The sequence below is a fragment of the Rutilus rutilus genome (assembly GCF_951802725.1).
Source record: "Rutilus rutilus genome assembly, chromosome: 10".
Classification (NCBI taxonomy): domain Eukaryota; kingdom Metazoa; phylum Chordata; class Actinopteri; order Cypriniformes; family Leuciscidae; genus Rutilus; species Rutilus rutilus.
In genome coordinates, this window is record NC_140215.1 from 36,744,032 (window position 1) to 36,766,849 (window position 22,818).

Consider the following 22,818-nt stretch of genomic DNA (forward strand, 5'->3'; position numbering starts at 1 on the left):
GAGAGCTTGTTCTGTAAGGACAGTAAGTGTAAGTGAAGTTTATGAAGATGATGATTTTCACACTGGTGATCGTGCAGATGTAGGACTGGTACCTCTGTCGCTATGCTGAAGTCCAGCATGGAAACGCTGGTGTTGCGATGCCAACACACGTGAGCCGTAGTGTTGCCGCGATGAAGAGTGTTTGCTGAACTGATGCCGTGTCGAGGCAAAGATGTCCGAGACCCACAAAGATCCTCTTCCGACTCCCCTTCAGACGCCCCTGAGGATTCTGGGAAAAGCCCACGACTATATCCTGAGATTCATAACTTTGGCATTCAATCATGGCATTACTAAAATACACTAGATGTTCCGACTTCTACAGTTTTTTTTACCGGAGTAAACACCTGATCTACTGCACTTGTCGTGTACTTCAAAATATCAAACATGTATTTTTTAAAACCTGTGCATGCAGATAAAATAATATTAATGAAATAAGAGGTCACTTAAGTGCAATTAAAGAGATACACTTTCATGACTGTTTCTTCACACACTTAAGTAGACTTTGTAATAAGGTCAAATAATAATTAAAAACTTTTACTTTAATGTGCATTTCAAATCATAATGTTTTATAATTTTTTGTCGTGCTTTAAAGAAGTACACTTATTGTTGACTAACATACTAAAGCACATGGAAAGTACTTGATTATCATTTTAACTGTAGTGTGTTTTTCAATATTACATTTAAAGTTCATATATGTACTAAATCGCAACTTTATCAGTACAAATGTGTGATTACAAATATATTTAAATACATGACATACAAGTGTCAATAGAAATTACATTAAAGAATATTTTAGTTGATCATAAATGCTTGTCAGCACATTCAGAAGTAACTTTAACCATATTTCAAAGACAATAGAAGTAATTATGAAATTAGATACTGAATAAAGATATATTTATGTCCTACTTAAGTGGGTCAAAAACACTCTGAAGTTCAACTAATTTTATGTAATATAAATTTAAACTATAATACATTTTCACTTGATTGCAGTTAACATGCAAAAGTGTCTGAAAACATTACATTCAGTTCACACCTAATTATATTCTTTTAAAGTATAGTATTGCCATAATAAATACTAATTTTAAAAGTATCCTAAAATGTACTTGAAATATATGTAAAATGGAATATATACCATAAAAAAATATGAGCAACCCATTGTACTTTCATAATGTGACATATTTCAAAGTGAAAAAGGATATTCAATGAGAAAGGAATGCAGAACAGGACTTGATTTTACCCACTGAAAATTTGTAATTAGTCATTAAATTAGTCATTAAAATAAATGTAGAAAACAAAGGACCGTCAATTCAGAAGCACAGCAAAATATGACATTTTGATGAAAGCAGGAAGATGTATTACTAAAGTAAATAGGGTCAGTTTGAATTTGATGGTAATTAAATCTTGTAAGAAACGTGTCCAGAATGTGTGATGGGATTAAATGTGACTTACTGACATCCTTGCTGGGAGTCAGCAGGTCAGAGGTCGATCCGTTCGACTCTTCAGCCATGTCGACCGCCATCTTCAAATCCTCCATCCATTTCTCCATTTCTGACTCTGAACTACAAGACACAAGAAACCTCGATGCCTTTTTATTCATCCATCAAACATGGACCGCATCTCCTGAAGAAACTGTACTGGACCGATCAATTAAAAATGTGTAAACAATGAGCACAGATGCGATGTGAGATTTTATACAGTTACTACACAGTTGACTTGCTTTCTATTACTGTACTGGGGTGCAATTCCCAAAAGCATCGTTAGCTATGAGCGCAAGCTCTGTCGTTATCAGCAGTTCAACGATTCGGCATTTCCCAAAACCACAGTTTCAACCGACATCTGCAAACAGCATCGCTAAGTTGTAGTTAAGAACAACAGCTCTCCACCTGAAGCATAGTTTCTTAGCAAAATAAGCAAGCTAACAAGCTTCGTAATCTGCATCTTTCATTCTATGTACAATTTTCACTCGACGCCTTTCAGCGTGTCAAGAGAATTAAAGCACCATTAGGAAGAGTGTATGGGAACCCCGGAGGGACATGAGGGCAGGAGCACCTGTCGATAACCAGAGGCCCCTGGGCTGCATTAGGGCCCCCGACCCCAAACACAAATGTCACTAGGTCATTAGTCAATACATAGACATTTAAATTTGTGCTCATGTATGAATATATTCAAATGACATAACTTTAGGGACTTTTCTTCCTTGTTTTTCTAGCTGAAAAGTCCTTAGTAAAATCCATTTTTTTATTTTGAGTGTCAAAATCAGTGTTGGGTAACGCATTACAAGTAACATGAGTTACATAATCAGATTATATTTTTAAGTAACGATTAAAGTAATGCATGCAAATTTCTATAAAAATATCTTATTTGAAATAGTTACTTTTTCAAATAAGTAAGGCAAGTTACTTGACTGACGCCTCTCCTGTCCTCATGTTGAGGGAAATCAGTAGAAAAGCGTTGTGTGAACATGATGGTTATTGTAGATCCGGACTAAATGAGAGCATTTACTCCTCTCACTTGCACAAAAAATGCACGTATTTGATTCAATTACGTCTTCCTCATCTGTCTTCTCCTGTATCAAATTCTTCTGCGATCCAAAATCGATTCATTTTATTTAGTCGCATGTTCCCTTATGCAGGTGCGCATTAATGCACTGGCTTCCATGGGCTATTTAATCCACCAAATTAACCAAGAGCAGCTTTAATACTTGAGTGAGAGTGGAGCATGAAGAGCACAAAAACTGACAGGAGGAAGCCTGTGTGTTAATGCACCCCTGCATTAAGGAAAACACACGACTGAATAAAACGAATGGAAATAAGACAACATAATGGAGAACAAGAATAGCGAAGCAGTCCTCAGATGCCATGTTCAGTATTCACATCAATAATCTAACATTATTTTGATCTCAAACCGATTCATAGGAAGAAGCTTTCACACCACCACCTGCGTGACGTCATTATCAACAATGTGGTTCAAATAAGTATGTTTCAGGACTAGCTAGTTAGTTTCTCCAAAAGGAAATGCACCCCTAGCTGTCTGGTTGATGATACACAGATACTGCGAATGATTCTTCAGCATTACCATGCGGCGACCACCAGTGACTGCTGCTGTACCGTCAGTGTGAAGGAGTGCGGGACGCCCCACTCATCCTCACTCTCCCGGATCTGAACACAGCAAACACACACACACACACACACACGCAGTCTGTTTCTCATGGCTGGATCATCATACCAATCAATAACATCAGCACAAAGAAAGACTGAAGAGTTTCTTACTGTCATGCCGCGTAGAGGGAGCTGTCTGTGCACTGTAAACTGATTGGTTGAAGTTATTCCTCGAGTGCTGTACATCAGGACATCACTGAACTGGCTCCACATAGAAAGAGAAGGAAGAGTTAATCAGAAATATTTTCATATGTAAAGAGTTTAGTGTTAGGTGGTGTTCATTTTGTCAGCTTGCACTAATTCGAACCCTCTTTTGGTGTTAAAAAACTACTGTCAGGATTTACTAAAGACACACAGTGACAAATTAGCACTGAAAAGGTGTGGACAGGGTTATTTTTGCGGCTGACCTTATTACATATGCATTTGTAGGAGTTTCCCTTTCAGAAGCAACATTTATGGGAGGAGATTATTTAATCACGCAAGGTGTGATTAAGGTGATTTACTAAGGGTTGCGCTAGTCAATTTACTGGTATCTGCGCCATTATTTACCGCCCCAAAAAAAGCATGTCTTAAACCAGACGCTAACCAGACGCTCTGGGTTAGTTATATAGTTATCGTAATTATCTTACCATAAGAACAATATACTCTTAAAAATAAGGTTCTAAACGTGGGCCTGGACTATTTTGTTATGTTTTGTTTATGTGTGTGCGGCAGTCGTCCATGAGGGGCTGCCGCTTTTACTTTCGTTTTGTGTTTATTTTGTGATGAAAGTCTTTAAATGTTCTCCGGTTCCCGCCTCCTCCTTCCCATAACAACATTTTATTTTTAAGAGTGAATGGGAAGTCGCTACCATCATATAAACATAGATGTGTATTGTATGCGTATTGTGAAATCTCACCAGGAAGAACATGCGCTGTTGAAGGCCTTTCCCAGAGAGTTTGCTGAGGCAGCCCAATCTGATGAGCTGGCGTCCCGCCGTGGCCAGATGCTCAGCACCAATCACATCCTTCTGAAGTTCCAGGAGTTTCTGATAGTTCTCGATCTCCACCAGACCAGGATGAAGCACAGCCTCCAATTCACACACATCGTCCAATGCAGCTAGAACACACACAAGCACATACAGTATGTGCACACAAATAAACACACCAACATTCAGAAGTCTGGGTTCAGTCTAATTATTTATTTGGAAGAATATAATAATTTCATTCCTTAAGGATTCATCAAATTGATCAAAAATGACAGTAAAGAGATTTATATTGTCTTGTGAATATATTCATTTCAATGAAATATTTCAGTTTCCACAGAAATATGAAGCAGCACAACTGTTTTCATACATTGATAATAATCAGAAATGTTTCTTGATCATCAAATCATCATATTAGAATGATTTCTGAAGGATTATGTGACACTGAAGACTGGAGTAATGATGCTGAAAATTCAGCTTTGATCACATGAATAAATTACATTGCCATTCCATCAGTCACGTTCGACGTAACGTCGATACTGACGTATTGGGGTCAGTGATCACAATCACCTTCAAGTAGTAACTAAACAAGCTAATGGACATTGGCCAGTGAGATTTGCATGCCGAGTCACACCTACCCAGACATACATATGACTGCATTACTCACTTCATTCATATTTTGCTTGGGAGCCGAGAGGTTGTGTCATGATCGCTGTCTCACATGCCTGGGCCACAAGAGCATGTTCATGTTGGCATTGCGGTCGTGACTCTCCTTCTTCATGGAGGTACGTGTCCCCTCTGCTGTTAGCCAGCCCACCGCCACTTCTCATAGCAGAGCTACAGGTCTGGTTAACACTTTGACAGAGCTGAGGTTTACAGTGGGAGCTCTTCCGTTAGGCCAACCCCCTGGACCTTCCACTCCTATAGCATGCCATGTGCTGTCGAGCTGCCGAGTGATGGCACAGGTCCCTCTCGTGTGGCACCTTGTGTCTCATTCGGCGCTCTGCATGAGGAGCAGACGTCAATAGCTGCATCGGAGAGAAGCTAACCCATCACGATGAAGCTGAGTTGCCCCCCTCCGGGGTGGTCACTCATGCTAAATCGGATTCAGAGTTGACGACCATGCTTGCGCGGGCCACAGCGGGCATCGGGTTCGAATGGAACCCGAATGGAATCCTTGTCCCTAGTGTTCGCGATTTACAGCCACGTTCCACCCCAGTGCCTTTCTTCCCGGAAGTGCATGAGGAGGTTCAGAAGTCGTGGAGGGCACCTTTTACTGCCCGAAGCTGCTCTGTAGCCTCCTCCACTCTCACTACCCATGATGGCGGGGCCGCCAAGGGTAATGTGGACATTCCACAGGTGTCAAAACTCGACCGCCATCTCCTCCTCTGGAGTCAGCAGCGGCTCAAGTCGCTACACGCTGACGTCCCGGCGAGCTCAATCGCCTGGCCGACGCGCTCTCATGACAGATAACGTTCCTGGGAGAATGGAGACTCCACCCTCAGGTGGTCCAACTGATCTGGAGTCGATTCTGGGATGCACAGGTAGAGCTGTTTGCCTCCCAGAAGCCCTCCCACTGCCAGATGTTCTGTTCCCTGACCAAGGGGACCCGCGGCATTGATGCGCTGGCACACAGCTGGCCCTGGGGCCTACGCAAGTACAGTTGTAATCGAAATGATTCAACCCCCATTGCAAATCAGATTTATTGGCAGAATTTAAAGACTTTCAGCTGTTTGCAATGAACAAATCAAATAAAAGTAATTGAAATAGCTCAACACAATTGTTTCAAGTGTTTTCCTCAAATTCAAATGAAAATGCAACTTTTAATGACTTCTGCAGTCTCAAAATGATTCGCCTTACTGGCCCACCTGGACCTGGTTTTCAGAGCTGATGCTCCTCGCAACAGCCCCTCCCTGGTGGATTCCCCTGAGGAAGGACCTGCTTTCTTAGGGACGGAGAACCATATGGCACCCGCGCCCAGACCTCTGTAACCTCCACGTTTGGAAAGGACCTCTGGACAGGACGCGGAGGACTAAAGTGGCCTATCACCGGCAGTGGTAGACACTATCACTCAAGTAAGAGCTCCCTCTACCAGGCAAGCTTATGCTTTGAAGTGGAATCTGTTCGCTGAGTGGTGTTCTTCCCGGCGAGAAGACCCCCAGAAATCAGCTCTTGTGCTTTCCTTCATGCAAGAGAGGTTGGAGCGGAGGCTGTCCACCTCCACCTTGAAAGTTTATGTTGCTACCTTCGCAGAATATCACGATGCAGTTGATGCCAGGAAAGCACAACCAGGTAATCAGTTTCCTGAGATGCGCCAGGAGGTTAAATCCTCCCAGACCGCGCCTCATCCCCTCCTGGGACCTTTCTGTGGTCCTTTCTGGTCTACAGAGAGCTCTCTTCGAGACGCTTGAGTCAGTCAAGCTTAAGATCCTGTCTCTAAAGACAGTGCTCCTGACTTCCTTCAAGAGGGTGGGGGACCTGCAGACATTTTCGGTCAGCGAATTGTGCCTTGAGTTCAGGCCAGCCCTTTCTCACATGATCCTCATGAACATGATTCTCACAAGACCCCGGCCTGGATATGTGCCCAAAGTTCCCACAACTCCCTTCAGGGACCAGGTGGTAAACTTGCAAGCACTGCCCCCAGAGGAGGCAGACCCAGCCCTCGTGTTGGTGTGTCCTTTTCGCACATTTAGTGTTTACGTGGACCACATGCAGAGCTTCAGAAGCTCAGAGCAGCTCTTTGTCTGCTTTGGATGTCAGCATGTCAGGGAAAGGCTGTCTACAAACAGATGTTGGCCCACTGGATAGTGGATGCCATCACCTTGGCATACCAGTCCGGTGGAGTTGGTTTCTTCCCGTGTGTTGGATACGAACAGGTAATGTGCAGGAAGGCTGGCTCAGTGTCTCACTTGCAGCACCATTCCCCTCTAACAGGGGGATACGAGCGCCTAGTTGCTCTTCAGGTGAGTTCCCCACATGGCAAACCTTGAATCGAGTTCCTCCAGCATCCTTCGGCAGTCTGACGCCAGGCCCAGTACTCGTGTGCAGGCCCGGCCGGTCAGCCCTTGTACTGGGCTAGATGCCCATATGCTGTGATTCCCCCTGGGTAATCCCATATGTGTACTGTCCACGATACGGTTTCCCTGTTGGTAAACCTGTGTCTTTCCCTGGGCAGTTCTGCTCTGCCCCCTCTCTGCATCAAGTAGTAGTCCCGCAGAGATCTTCAATATGTAGTACTCCCCCACGGGTCAGTCAGTCATGGATCAGTGTCACAGCCACCACACGTAACCTCCCTTTCGGCAGGGTGTTGACTCAATAGCATCCCACTCCATTGTACAAGGCATTAAAAACACTGGTAATGGCTGAAAAGCATGGGAATTGAGTTTCGAAGCACTCTTCCCCGTGAAATGTCACGATACAGGAACAACAACTGTCCCCAGAGTGAGGGCATCTGCGTCTCTGACACTCGTAACACAGTTCAGAGGCTGTGGTGCTTTCCATAGGGACCCCAATACGTCAGAATCGACGTAACGTAGAACATGACTGACTGAATGGAAATGTCTAGGTTACTAATGTAACCCTCGTTCCCTGGAGGAGGTAACGGAGATGTTACGTCCCCCTGCCACAGCCTTGAACCACCGCTGAATGACCGCGATCCTGTCTCGGTTCCTCAGCAAAACATGAATGAAGTGAGTAATGTCGGTCATATTTATAGCCGTATGTCCAGGTATCTGTGAGTCAGCATGCAAATCTCACTGGCCAATGTCCATTGGCTTGTTTAATTACTACTTGAAGGTGATTGGGCTTCCAGGTGAGACCCAAATACGTCAGTATCGGGGTAACATCTACATTCCCTCCTTCAGGGAACGGGGGTTACATTAGTATCCTAGACGTTTTACTACATATTCACATAGAAATCAGCTATTTTACATCATAAAAATATTTCACAATATTACTGTATTATACCGATTTATATATTTATAATTATTTTAATGTTTTGTCAGTTTCTGTGTAGACACACATAATACAGTACATAATTGAAAATATACAATGTATTTTGTGTTGTTTCTTTACTTAAATATAACTGGGGTTTTTATTTCATGTTTATGTTAACAAGTTTTTATTTAAAAAAAATATTTTATGTTCAGTTTATTTTACTTAACATGACCTAAAATTCCTCAAATTTATAAAGAAATTCTGAAAATGTACAGTACTTTTACTGTTTTTCAAACGTTTCCCATTTTAAAATAAGCACCTGTCATCAGAGAACATTTTTCATCACTGTTTTCCCTAAAACTTTAGATGTATTGGAAGCGTGCTCACAGTCAGTCTTCCACCCACACACACACGCACACACACTCACTCACTCTCACTCTCACACACACACACACACACACACACACACACACACACACACACACACACACACACACACACACACACACACACACACACACACACACACACACACACACACACACACACACACTCACTCTCTCTCTCTCACACACACACACACACACACACACACACACACACACACACACAGTCTCTCACCTCTGCAGTTGCTGTAGTCGGTGTGTGTTGGCGGGTGGTGTTTGCAGAGTCTGTCGAGGATCTGTCTGTAGTGCAGCAGGCGATGTAGAGGACTCAGCAGAAACACGTTTAAAGGAATGTAACACACCTTCTGCATCTCAAACTCACGGCACACGAGTTCCAGCCTCCGGGACACAGCACACACTCTCTCCAGCGCGTACACACACTCTGAGCTCTTCTGCAGCTGAGCTGAGAGAGGCTAAACACACACACACACACAACACTGTCACTAACAGCACTGATAACAAAGCATCTGCTCAACACACACAGACACACACACACACACACACACACACACACACACACACACACACACACACACACACACACACAGAATCACCTTCAGGTGCTGTATGGTCTTCAGCAGCAGGTCTCCTACATGCTGGAAATATCCTTTAACCTGCATATTGCAACGGCCTTCCCTAAAATACATCACACACACATTCAAAATATTCATGTGGTTAACAGAGGAGAGGAAGGGTTCAGAATGACATGATGGTGAGTCAATGATGACCCAGTGTTCAGTTTTGCGAGAACTATCACTTTAACATCTTGTGCACTGTTTAATCATTAGTTAATGGTGTGGTTTGACCAGCAGGTGGCGATGATTATAGACTCAATGCTAATAAATAAAGTAAAGTGTGTGTGTGTGTGTGTGTGTGTGTGTCTCACCACAGTGATAGTCTCTCCTCGAGCTCCTGGAGGAAGTGTGTGTGATGGGAAAGTAGCGGCTCATAGGTGGAGTTCAACAGTGTCTTCAGGGTGTCAGGAACACAGTCCTCTTTCTCCAACACCTCCTGAAACGACTAACACACACACACACAGACCTGATCCACAGTCTCTGATGACGTGTGTGTATCTGATGAAGATCTGTCCATCATTTACCGCAGTGATCAGCTCCAGGTCCTTCAGGAACGTCCTCTCAGTGCTCAGCAGCTCTTTAGCAATGAAGTACGCCTTATCAGCGGGACAGATCTGCACAAACACACACAACACCACCACAATATATCACACTGACCTTCACTATACTACAATTGAGTCCTGGAGAGGTTTGATTGTGCATATAAACACACACATACAGGGCATTCAGAAAAGAGTCACTATATAATGAATGTACACTACACTTTAAAAGTTTGAGGTCGGTGAGAAGTCTCTTCTGCTCACCAAGGCTGCAATTATTAGATCAAAAATACAGTAAAAAACTGTTAAATTGTGAAATATTATTACAATACAAAATATCTGTTTTCTAAGTGAATATATATGTTCAAATGTAATTTATTCCTGTGATCAAAGCTGAATTTTCAGCATCATTACTCCAGTCTTCAGTGTCACATGATCCTTCAGAAATCATTCTAACATGATTTGATGCTTAAATTTTTTTATTAATCAATCTTACTGACGCCAGATTTTTTGACAGTTGTGTGAACTGAAGCTTCAACTGTATTCTCAAGACAAGGGTATTTTCATAAATGTCAGGTTGGGGCCAGTTGTCAGGTGTTTTATATGTTGTAACATGTTCCTTTTTATAATTTTGCTGATTCATAAAATCATAATGGTTTTACTGTTTGCTGAAGCCATTAAATAGCCAATATAGGCTATTGCAGCTTCCCACTGTGACAACTTACCCCTGTAGTGTGAACAGAAACTAAACCTTCATTATAAAGTGTGACAACTAGCCCCGTTCTCCCCTATTGCCCTGTATATTCATACACCACGTATTCACATTATAATCCAACAATACCACAGCAATTCCATGGTACTGTGTGCAAAATACCACAGTAACACGGTAACACTGTACAATAAGGTTCATTAGTTAACATTAGTTCATGTATTGACTAACATGACCTAACAATGAGCAATACATGTGTTACTGTATTAGTTAATCTTTAATGTTACAGCTGTTCATTGTTCAAAAATACAGCTGTTCATTGTTAGTTCATGTTAGTTCACAGTGCATTAACTAATGTTAACAAATACAACCATTGTTGTAATATTAACTAAGACTAATAATTGCTGTGGAAGTATTGTTCATTCTTAGTTCATGTTAACTAATGTGAACTAATGAACGTTATTGTGAAGTGTCCCCAGTAACACTTTATTGAGTGTAGATTCAGTGACACACAGATCTGACCTTCCTCCTGTTGTCCTCCTCTTCATCAGTGCGTATGGCACCAGTGTCGTTCAGCATGGGGGAGACGAGAGGAGACGGCGTCGCTCCTCGACAGTCTTCAGCGAGACCATTAACTAATGTGAGCGAAGCACACACCTCCTCTGAGAATGAGACACACACACACACACACACACACACACGATGATAGTTAGCACAGACCTGAGGCAGATGAACAGTATACTGATAGTTTCAGTATGTGATTGCAGCTCATTTCACTTATTTTAGCATGCAAATATGCATCAATAACAAAAAAAGCACAATACCATGATATTACCATGTTTTTTTTTTTGTTTTTTTTAGGATATGAACCATGGGAGTCACATGTTATTTTTTGGAGGATAGTACAGAAATATGGTGATTATACAAAATCATGATTTTTATCAAAATTGTTGTACCATGGTACTGTCATAGTACTCTTGGTATAGTTTAGTCTAAATGGGCAAAAAAACAACAACATTTAATAACTTGAGTGTGCATGTCTATGTTGATGGTCCGTCTAGAAGTGCACTTCCCACTACACTCTACTCCTACAGGAGGCGTTTCTCAGTACTTGCCCAAATCCGGCTCGTGTGTTTCCTTAGAGTAGAGCAGTCATGATGAGTGAAGCCTGACAACACACACTACCATGATGAGTGAAGCCTGACACACACACACACACACACCAAACGTTTGGACACATTTCTCACAAGCTCAAAGCTCTCTAACTAAACGTTTGAAATAGACGAGATGGACCTCACTCCTGGAAACAAGCACACTTCAGCATGCTTTAAAAACTTAAAATAATATATACTTACAGTTACACTTTTAAGGAGTCCCTGTTACAATGTAATGATACATTTAGTACTGAGTAATAGGCTATTAATAACTACTGTACTTACTATGGGGTTAGGATTTCAGTTTCATGCAATTATGGATAATTAATTGTTATTACTATAGTAACTACATAACGTGTAAATGAAGTATTAACAAATATACTCAAGTGCGAACTGAATGTAATGTTTTCAGACACTAAATCGCATGTTAAATACAAATGTAATACAGTTTAAATAAGTATTAAATGCAATGAACTTTAACTAAGGTAGGACTTAAGTACATCTTAAAATATACTTTAATGTCATTTCTATTGAAACGTTTATGTCATGTATTTAAATATATTTGTAATTACACATTTGTGACAATGATTTTGTACATTTAAAATATATGGACTTTAAATGTAATAATCAGGTACTCGAGTGTGTTAAGAAACTGTCATAGTAGTGTCTCTCTGTAAGTGCACTTCAGAGGCCTCTTATTTAATCAGTATTATATTATCTGCAAGTAATAGTTTACACTGAAAAAAATGATTTATTGACTTAGTAGAATTTACTAAAAAAAATTATGTTAATTGGTTCCACATAATTCATTTTAGCTACATTTAAACAAATGCATTAGGTTGAACTAAGTTCAGCTTAATGCATTTGTTTAAATGTAGCTAAAATCAATTATGTGGATCCAATTAACATAATTTCTTTTAGTAAATTCAACTAGTCAATGAATCATTTTTTTCAGTGTACTTTAGTTTCCGGCAACAAAGGATTCCATTCATTGTGCTAAGCTAAGCTAGCGGCGGCGCTGCCAGACTAAGACAATGCATGCACTGAGACAAAAAAGCGTTTGCCCACTTATCAAATGTAGAGGAGACGGCGAATGGAAAAATGGTGGCATGTTCCTTTAAGATTTGAAGTACACTACAGGTGCATATGCAACACAATGAAGTGCACTTAGGGCAGATGGTGAAGGAAAATCCCCAGTATACATGTGAACTCCTTTAACAAAGGGATTTAGTTGAGTGAATGAACAGAGCTGGAATCAAAGAAGAGCGTTTTGATTTGTTTCACGTTTTGGTCACTACATAATAAGCATATTTCCATTTCTGTTATTTCATACTTTTGATTTCTTGAAAATACGAAACATTTTTATAATAAAAAGGAGCATGTCCAAACTTGTAAATAGTGTACATACAACACAAACTCACCCATGTAAACCACACAAATAAAAATAAACAATGCATACTGCACCATATACGTACATGAAACGTGAACTAATGCACTTCATATACACACATGTGCGGACAGATAGCGAGACATGCGTTGTGCAGCCACAGACAGCAGGAGGAGTGTGAGGGGTGTGAGGGGTGGGGTTATGACAAATATCAGCTTCACAAGCTTAAAAAACAATTCCTGAGTCTTAAAAGGCCAACTGTAACTTTATTGACACTAGTGCACAAAATACATTGTTAGAAAGTCTATGTGGTTCATAAAAAGCAGCTGAACCAAAGGTCATTGAGAAGAAACAGGCAGGAAACATCAGAACAGAGAAAACGCTTGAACAGTGCTGAATGAGACAGAGGAAGAGAGGGAACGGCCATGTTCACAATAGCAGATAACACACTACCATACTTCTTTTGCAGTATGCAGCATGTAATATGTCCATTTTCTGTATGCATGCAATAGTAATGCATTAATGTGCAGTGTACAACCAGAGCACACTGCGTAGGATACTATATTCTACAATTTCCAGTGTAAAAAAATGAATTGGATGTAATAACGTCTTTTTGTTGGCTGATTATTTGATCAGACTGACAAAATGTAACATATTCTTACACAAAATGAAAACTGTAGGCCACTTTCTGGATTAAACGTGCCTTAGTACAGTATGTCAACAATATGTAAATGTTTGTTGCATAGGTTATTCTTTCACATGTTTCATGTACTATTTTTCTAAATAGTAAGAAGTGTGCTATATGCAGTATGCTTGTGTTCCATTGTGAACATAGCCATTGTGTGAGAAAGATCATCAACATGTCATTCACACAAATCAACAGCAGGTGGCGTGATTTTTCTCAGGCCATGAAGCTGATGGAATCATTATGAATACAAATACTGGTGTATAATTTGATAATTGTGTGAACAAACAAAAGAAGATCAGTCATGTCACAGACATACAAAAGGATATTCAAATTTTCATGTGTGAAAATTTCCCAGAGTGCACTGCTTCTCAGCTTTCATCGAAACAGCACAGAACAGCCATAGGAAGGGAGAGCATGCAGCAGCGCAGCATTTAAAAACACCAGTGGTTACAAAGATTCATTCATCCCATTTTAAATGCCAGCAGAAAACATAACAAGCATTTATTGATCATAAATGGCAAGGATGACAAACTCAAGCTGCTTCAGAAAAGAAAAGGTATAAAACAACAGTGAATATCAGCCAATAGTGCAGTGACATCAAAGCTGAGTGTGAAATCAGACAGGGATTAGAAACACTTGTGATAGGTGGCATTATCACACTTTCGTTGTTTTTTTCTGACAATGAAATCTACAGCAGGTATGCAATTTTTTTGTTGAAATATCAAAAAACCTAAATGAAAATGGCCTTTCTAATCCCTGCTGAAGGATAACGGTTGAACCCACGGGTAAGGTAAGGTGGAGGTGCTCAGGGAGGGAGGGAGAGTAAAACACAGTAGCCGCGTTTCCATTATAGATTTGCACAAAACTTTTGCTATATTTTCTAAATGCCGATAAAAAACTATTGTAAAATGATGCCGTTTCCATTAACCGATGTTATGCGACTAAATGCGAGTCATTTTTTTCTTGCGCGATAAGTCATTCCAAAGATCACAGCTGTTACGTACGCCAGGTGAATGTGAAAAAAAAACATTTCCATTGCAGTTTTGCGAAATATTCCGGTTTCGAATTGTACGATTAACCAACGTAAAACATTTTTGCGATACATGGGAGTTTTTGCGAAATTGGCGTATTTCCATTGGCCGTATTTTCAATTAGCGCAATTTGAAGGGTAATGGAAACGTGGCTAGTGAGACGCAGACACAAATGCTCTCATATGACACTTTCTGTCTATAGACTGACCCATCCCACAGCTTAAAGGGACAGTTCACTCAAAAATGAAAGGTCTGTCATTGCTTACTCACCCTTAAGTCACTCCAAACCCATATGGCCCAATGTGACCAATAAACTGTATAATTCTGCTGTACTCTAAAAGAGCAGTGCTAACATTCTTCAGAATGATTCCTTTTGTTTGAAGAAATTAAAGGTCCTACATGAAGTTGAGTAGCCTATATAATTTCATCAACTGAAATCTCTTACTGACAAATACATTCATCACAATTCTGACACAACAGGAGAAAAAATCTTCATATTCAAAAAGTTTACATTTAAATCTACCTAATTAAAAATCATGCAGGATTTTATAAGATACCATTAAAAATGTCCCAGTCTCTGAATCTGCTGGTTTCTCACAGTAAACAGAGATATTTCACAGGCTCACAATGAAGACCATGATCTTTTGCAAAAGCTGAAGATGAGTGAAGCTTCAAAAATCACACTAGGTCCTTTAAATGATTCATTGAGGATCAGCTGAGAGTGCCAGCACACACGTACAAATGGCAAACTGATGTTTAAGAATATTAATGAAGATGAAGCTCTACACCAGGGGTGGCGAACTCCGGTCCTGGGGAGCCTCAGTCCTGCAGAGTTCAGCTCCAACCCTGATAAAACGTACCTGCCAGTAGCTTCCTAGTAACCCTTCAGACCTTTGCTGTGTTCGAAATCGCCCCCTAAACCCTCATTCACTATTTACTACATTACTACTCCACTAATATAGTCCACTTGAAGGAGTGAATGAAAACGAGTGAGTGAATTCGGACACTGAGTGTGTCGGAAGGGCAGTCGCTTTTGCATAGTTTGTGCTTGCTGTTTAATAATTAATTGAAACGTAGCAAACTGGCAGCTCCAGGACACCACTACAAATGGCTGTCCCCTCAAATAGTGCCCTATTTGAGGGTATAGGGGGCGATTTCGGACACAGCCCTTGATTAGCTTGTTGAGGTGTGTTTGATTAGGGTTGAATCAAAACTCTGCAGGACTGTGGCTCTCCAGGACCGATGTTCACCACTCCTGCTCTATACCAAGAGTAGCCAACCCTGCTCCTGGAGGGCTACCATACTGCAGAGTTTAGCTCCAACCCCAATCAAACACACCTGATTCAGCTAATCAAGGTCTTCAGGATTACTAGGATATAACAAGCAGGTGTGTTGGAGCTGGGTTGAACTGAAGTCTGCTCCACACCAGGGGTTCTCAACTCTGGTCCTCAAGATCCACCTTCCTGCAGAGTTTAGCTCCAACCCTGATCAAACTCACCTGCCTATAACTTTGTAGTAATCTTAATCCTGAAGATCTAGATTTTCTTTGTTCAGGTGTGTTTGATTAACTCTGCAGGAAAGTGGACCTTGAGGGCCAGAGTTGAGAAGGTTGCTACACATACTTGTATAAAAAAGGGGTGAGATCCACTTTCCTGCAGAGTTTAGCTCCAACCCTAATTAAACACACCCAAACAAGATAATCAAGGTCTTCATGATCGGATGCTACAGGCAGGTGAGTTTGATCAGGGTTGGAGCTAAACTCTGCAGGACAAGAATTGCTCACTCCTGTTCTAAAAGCGCAACAATCATTTCAAATGTAGGATCCGAGATCTATTTCCTAACATTATTAAAAAGCCTAAATGGTCAAAAGTAATGATTTATGGAGAGTGTTCCTCATAAAGGCGAGGCATGAAGGCCCCATAAACTGTTCTCCCACAAACTCTTTCATATAACAGCCTCACCATTAACAACCCCTAAATGCCAGGGTGGAATGATGAGTTGACATTGCTGTTGGAGCCTCAGATTTAACTCTAAGAACCTTACTCTAACCCAAACATCTAAACGGTCGACAGGAAAGTTGCTCCTGGACCAACAAGGATGTGGATCCAGGAACACATCTTGCTTGGCAAAATCACGGTCACATCTACCTGTTATGGCTCCTTGCATGTTTCCAACCCAGAGATCCTGAAGTTACTCCAGGGAGTGACAACATCACTCTGAGTTTCTGAAATATTCCAGATTATTTCTGCATCAGAACGGAGTTTCTGTGCAGAACTTGGCACAACAAAAGTCCCCTCTTGCTCAATAAAGAGGCTGGATACAATCACTTACAGTAAAACTGTACAAAGTTTTGCCTCAAGAAAGGGAAGAATATCCACCTTGTCACACAGCTAAGGCCATCTCAGGTTACAGGAAAAGAAAACTCAGTGTGGCATAGCTGAGAAGCACAGCATGCTAGCAGTTAAACACTTGCATCCCTTCCTCATCGCTAAGGTTCACACACCCTCCTTCATCATCAAGATCATCTAGCTGCAAGCTCTCAAAGGAGTACTTGTTTCTGCGGAGGGGGGACGAACTATGGGCGGCTTGGTTTTCAAACCCTAGTGATTGGCTGCAGGAGCCAGTAGTCTCCGCCTCCTCAGAGTCGCTAGTATCTGTGCCACTACTGGTGGAGCCATCAATCATCTGCACAGCCCCGAAGCGTCGGTGCGGGGAGCTTAGCTTGAGATTGGCCTTGCCGGGAGGCGTGAGCCCGTTGGCCAGCATTCGGCGCTCCAACATGGCCATTCTCTCAGAACGGGAGAGAACAGGAGTGTCTCTTGTCTGATTCAAAACACGCGTGTTTCTTTCTAACTGGCTAACAGTGTTCTGGGACTTGTTTGCAGAACGATTCATAAGTGGGGAGCAGCTACTAAAAAGTCCACATCTTTCCTCCCGTCCTGCTTTTGAACTAAAGCTCCACCCAGTGTGTCCATTATACTGGGTGTGGCTTAGTGAGCCAGTCCTGTGGATTGAGGAGGGGGCGGGGCTAGAGGTCAGGCTCCTGGTGCCTGTGCGGTGGTTTTTTGCAGCCAACTCTTCCATTAGTGTGCTATGAAGTGGCCCGTGTACCCTGCCTCCAAAAAATGATGACTCAAAAATGTTAGCATATTGATTTGGAGAGGAGGGGCTGGGGTAGCTGTGGGCGGGGCTTTCGGCTTGGCTTACAGGGGAAAGAGGCGGAGACTCTTTCTGCCTGAACTTGCCTAAGTATCTGTCCTGCTTATGTGTACGGTGCAAACCAAACCCTGTGCCATAAGCACTGTCACTGTTGCCATCACGTGTGTGTGAGTGTGACCTGCTGACCCGACCTCTGACTTCCTGTTCACTAAACTCTGCATCACTGCAGTCAATATAAGGAATGGATGAGCTGCTGCCTTTAGCTGCGCGGGACGCCAGACCTGCTCGATCGACGGGGGGCTGCTTAGCTGCCTGACTTCTGCTGTCCTCTTGAATGGGGTACGTTTGGTCGCTGCATCCGTTGCGCTGAGTCGATGGGGAGGAGTTTCCACATGGCCTTAATACCGCAGAGTCTTCAGAGCTTACTAAAAATGAGCCATCCCTGACAGCCTGAGAGAAGAAGAGAAAAAGATAAGAGTCTTCCGTAAGTGCCTAAATATTTCAGGTTCTGGGTTCTATAAAAGTTAGGGTCTACGATTACCACAATGTCATCAACTTTTCATTTACATTAATGCACTTACAATGGAAGTCTAGCATTCCACAGGGTGCAGAAGCAGAAAATGTGAAGCTTGTTCATGAATTAATTAAGTTTATTATTCGATCTATAGAGTTTTTTAAACTGGGTGGAACTACTTGAAGTCCACAGTTTTGCTACGGAATTGGCCAATTTTTACACTGTTGCCGAGGGTTGTTTTTTAGTCCGCGGGTTGAAGCCACACCTCTAAAAAAAAAATTCTCCCAAAATGCAACTTTTACTGCAGAACCACCCCCCCAGGGATGCGACTGGGCTAGTTTTGGCCGTAATTGGACGGGTTTTGAATAGAAATTGGGCTGATTTTGTTACTTACACCTGGAAACCCTGATACCAACTACTTATCTAGATGGTTGAACTTCTGGTTATGCCAAAACTTCTGGTTATGGGTGGAGTTTGCTCTATGTGAATAGTTACATCATGCCCCTTTCTTGTGTCCTTGCCAGGGCTGGATTATAAACTGCACCAGTGGGATCATTGTCCTGCGGCCTTCAAAGCTTCAGGCCCTGCAGTTGGATGCCAGGCCCTTCAGCCAAAGGAGGCTGAATAAGAGGCTCCTCAGTACATATAGTGCAAACTGAGCACTAAGGCAGTCAATCGGTTCAGACGATAATTTTTTACATTTTATTATTTAATATAAATCATGCTAATTTAAAGGTGCATTCAGTAGTTCTTGTATGATTTGTGTACTTTAAGTTCCATTACCACAATGGTGTTAGACCAGGGGTGTCCAATACTGCTACTGTCCTGCAGAGTTCAGCTCCAACCCCAATTTAACACACCTGAACCAGCTAATCAAGGTTGTACTAGGTATACTAGAAACTTTCAGGCAGGTGTGTTGAGGCAAGTTGGAGCTCCAAGACTGAGTTTGGACACCCCTGTGTTAGATTCTTCGCTGCCATCTATTGACATGAATCTAACAAGATGCAAGGTGGGCTTCACTACTCTGATTTTCTCCATCATCAAATCTTTCCACATTTTGTATGCTCTACCGATGTTTACACTTGTTTTTTGTCTTTCATGGCCTTTCTGTTTCCTGGCTTTAGACCTTTTCTAAAAGCTGTCTGCACCATACATAATTGAAACACAAACTTTATCTCATATGAGAACAACTTTTTAAAATTAGCACCAAACTACTGAATGCACCTTTGTATCTCCATCTATCCATCCATTTCTAAATACATTTCTGTGATAATTGACATTATGCATCAATTGCTTTAGAGTGAGTTTAAGCTGTATTAAAACCAAAACATTCCTTAAAAACTTCTCTCTTAATTGATAATGCCTTGAAAACTTTCATATGTGAAGACACTAACTTGATTTGGCACTTGGACCTGTGCAGAACGCAGAGGTGACAGGCTACTGTTGTACTGCACTTTACTATGTTTCCTGAAAGAGAAAACAACAAACACACACAATGAACCGCAAAGCCTTTCAAGTTTACACTGAATAAATCTTTAAAGAAACAGCAGTGCTGAATCTCTGACTTTACATTCATTAAAAGAACATATCAGACTCACCTATCAAAGGGCAGTTTTTTAAACTCATTTTCCTTCACATAATCTATCACCTGCTTCTGTGTCCGACCGCTGCAGAGAAGAGGGGGTAATTAGTGATACGTTTCCAAAAGTAGCCAATTAGCTCTCTGTTTTTCAGAATTAAAGGGGGTATCCTTTCAAAGTATTCCAAAATTAGAAAAGAAAAAATATTACTACAGACCAACATTTGTTTTTGTTTGTTTTTCAGCACATTTCTGTGCAAATGTTTTTTTTTTAACCTGCCACAGTGCAATACAGGCAGTGCAAACTATACTTGACCTGACATATAACCTGCAACCCGTTACTACTCATTTATCATAAGTGTCTTAAAGGTACAGAAGAAAAACGGCGTGTTTAATTATAGAGAGGGCAGAGAGAGGGTAGAAATGGTCAAGAAAAAAATCTAATAAATCAAATAAATAAATATTAAATTACCAAATAAAATTATAATAATCATGACATAAACCCCTTAAATAAACAAAGTTGCACCAATCAACATTACACTTTCAAAAAGAAATAGCACTTTAGCATACTTTTAAAAAGAGTGCTTATTAAGGAAATAATATACTTTAAAAGAATAGAGACTTAACTACATGATAATTGCAATTAAATTCAAATGTATTATAATTTAAAATTGATATTAAATGCAACTAGCAGAACATTACAGTGCTTGACTTAACTGCATCTTTATATATAATTTCATAACAACTTCTATTGTTTCATAATTACTTCTATAAATTAAAAATAAAAAGTTTTAATTTGACATAATAACAAAGTGCACTTTTTAAAAGTGTTTTTAAGTGTGTTAAGAAATATATTTAAAAGTAAACTCTCTTTAAGTACACTTAAGTGGCCTTTTATTTCATTAAAGTCCCCCTGTAGTCAATAATTTCATCCCTTAAAACTCATCTTTGATCATCAAAATGACACATTTAAATGTTTTTTTCCTTGAAAAAATTCTTCACGGCTTAAAATATCTTGAATGTAACTCGACACCCTTGCCTAATTTAGTATACGCGGTTCTATGAATATGCAAATGAGCCCCGCCTCCACTCACTCAGCTCAGAGATCCACTCGTTGACGATCACACGTTGATCTGATTGGTTACAAGGTAGTTTGTGACATCAGAAACACCAGCGATTTCTAACCGTGTTAATACTCAGCAATGGTGTCGACGTATGAATTTGCACATGGTTTGTCTTAAAGCATATTAAAAACAGCACATAGACAACATTAAAGAACATTAAAAGCTTGATTTTCACCACAGGGGGACTTTAATATATTATCTGCCATAAAAAAAAAACCACAAACACACTTTGAACTACACTGAAAGTGCACATTCAACTCTACTAAGTGCACTTCTTTTTCACAATTAAGGGTTCACACTACACATATATGACTATACCCAAATACCCGCAGATATATTTTTCCAGATGTTTCACCAGATGTAGTACCTGAACCTGAAGGAAGAGCCCCTGCTGAACAGCACCGGTTTAGGTTTGGGTCTGGGCTCCTCAAAGAGCCTGAAGAAGGCGTGATACTCCACACAGATCTTCCAAAACATTTTACAGCAGTCCCGACTCGCCATCAAAAACTCCAGAGTATCTTGATTAACATTCTCCTACAGGACGAGACAGACAGAGTACAAATGGACATTATAATTAAAACCTAATGTAATGACACATTCATGTTAAAACAGTAATACAGCCATATCCACACAGAAGTGAGACTCACGCTAGGGTCTGCTCTTAATTTGATGAGGAACCTCCTTCTCTTGAAACTCAGCTTGCGTATTTTAGACCAGTTGAAGTTGTTGATCCTGGTGTGCCCCTGAGTAAAGCACAGCTCGTGTCATGGAAAGCACTCTGTTGCTCATGAATGTGTGTGAGAGTGTGTGAGTGCATGTACCTGAAACACGAGGACACCTCCGTGTGCCACAGCCAGACTGAGTTTGGTTCCTTCTCTGTCTTTCGCAGGATGAAGTCGGATACCGTACATCTCTAACCGGCATGCCACCTCCAGCAGACGGTGATCTGACTCTGCCGGAGTCTGCCCACTTAAACACACACAAACACACAGTGCTTCTGTTGCTAAATGCTATATTGTAGCCTACTTAAAGTGCCCATAATGTGCTTTTTGGGATGTAAAATACTGCAAAGTTTCAAAGATCAAAGTGCAGATAATTTTTTTTGTTTTTGTCTCCTGAAAGAAAGAAGTGATTCTGAACTGAAACGAGTCGTCAGTAATTCCAGTCTCACTTCCAGCTGAATCTACGTGTGTTTGTAACACATTTGCATAATGCCAGTCTATGATCTTCATTGGCTGCTGGTGAACAACGTCTACTTTGACCCTCAAACACTGTAGTGTATCTGAGACTGGAAGAGTTTGGTTCGTGTTGTTCATGTGGAGAAGACGATGTTTTCTGCTGCCAAAGCAAATCCACTGTGATGAGATTGATACGATAAAACTGACGCCATCGTTACTGTTCGTATCACTGAGTATCAAGAGCTGAAACTGACCGTTCGCAAAGACCCGCCCCCTTTAGTTACTGTTGCTATGTCCGACAAGCCACGCCGCTCTCACGCCACACATGTTCTCACGCAGTGAAAAATACATCGCGGAGGAGAGAGGACACTGACAACACAGTGACAGACAGGACAGACCAGCTTACTTTTGATATGAAACAAAGTCTCAACTTTCAAATTATTATTATTTTTTTTAAAGAAATTTAAACAATAAATACCATTTTGTGGCCTCTTTAATGTGTCTGACAGCTCGCTGTAGCACCTCAGTTAAAGCTGCTCGTGAACTGATCATCTCTTCCTTAGCATCAAATAAACATGAATGAACATCAGAAGGAATGTTGTTTCAACCGCGGAAAGACGTCAATGCACACCGTTTCT

At 41.1% G+C, this 22,818-nt stretch overlaps 1 protein-coding gene across 1 annotated transcript in view; it reads right to left on the minus strand.

Annotated features, from left to right (window-relative positions):
* LOC311297885 (FERM, ARHGEF and pleckstrin domain-containing protein 1) overlaps positions 1–22,818 on the minus strand; it is a gene marked incomplete at its 3' end in the record, with an annotated part of 55,454 nt that overhangs the window by 13,452 nt on the left and 19,184 nt on the right. Inside the window, exons 8-23 of the mRNA XM_084420360.1 lie at positions 21,824–21,971; positions 21,650–21,745; positions 21,370–21,536; positions 19,898–19,966; positions 19,694–19,766; positions 18,067–18,235; positions 10,889–11,028; positions 9,643–9,732; positions 9,430–9,563; positions 9,098–9,179; positions 8,719–8,956; positions 4,096–4,295; positions 3,309–3,398; positions 3,115–3,197; positions 1,489–1,598; positions 64–268 (exon numbers count right to left, since the gene is read on the minus strand). Coding sequence (XP_084276486.1) covers positions 64–268; positions 1,489–1,598; positions 3,115–3,197; positions 3,309–3,398; positions 4,096–4,295; positions 8,719–8,956; positions 9,098–9,179; positions 9,430–9,563; positions 9,643–9,732; positions 10,889–11,028; positions 18,067–18,235; positions 19,694–19,766; positions 19,898–19,966; positions 21,370–21,536; positions 21,650–21,745; positions 21,824–21,971 — 2,094 coding nt within the window. The remainder of the gene's footprint in view (positions 1–63; positions 269–1,488; positions 1,599–3,114; positions 3,198–3,308; positions 3,399–4,095; positions 4,296–8,718; positions 8,957–9,097; positions 9,180–9,429; positions 9,564–9,642; positions 9,733–10,888; positions 11,029–18,066; positions 18,236–19,693; positions 19,767–19,897; positions 19,967–21,369; positions 21,537–21,649; positions 21,746–21,823; positions 21,972–22,818) is intronic.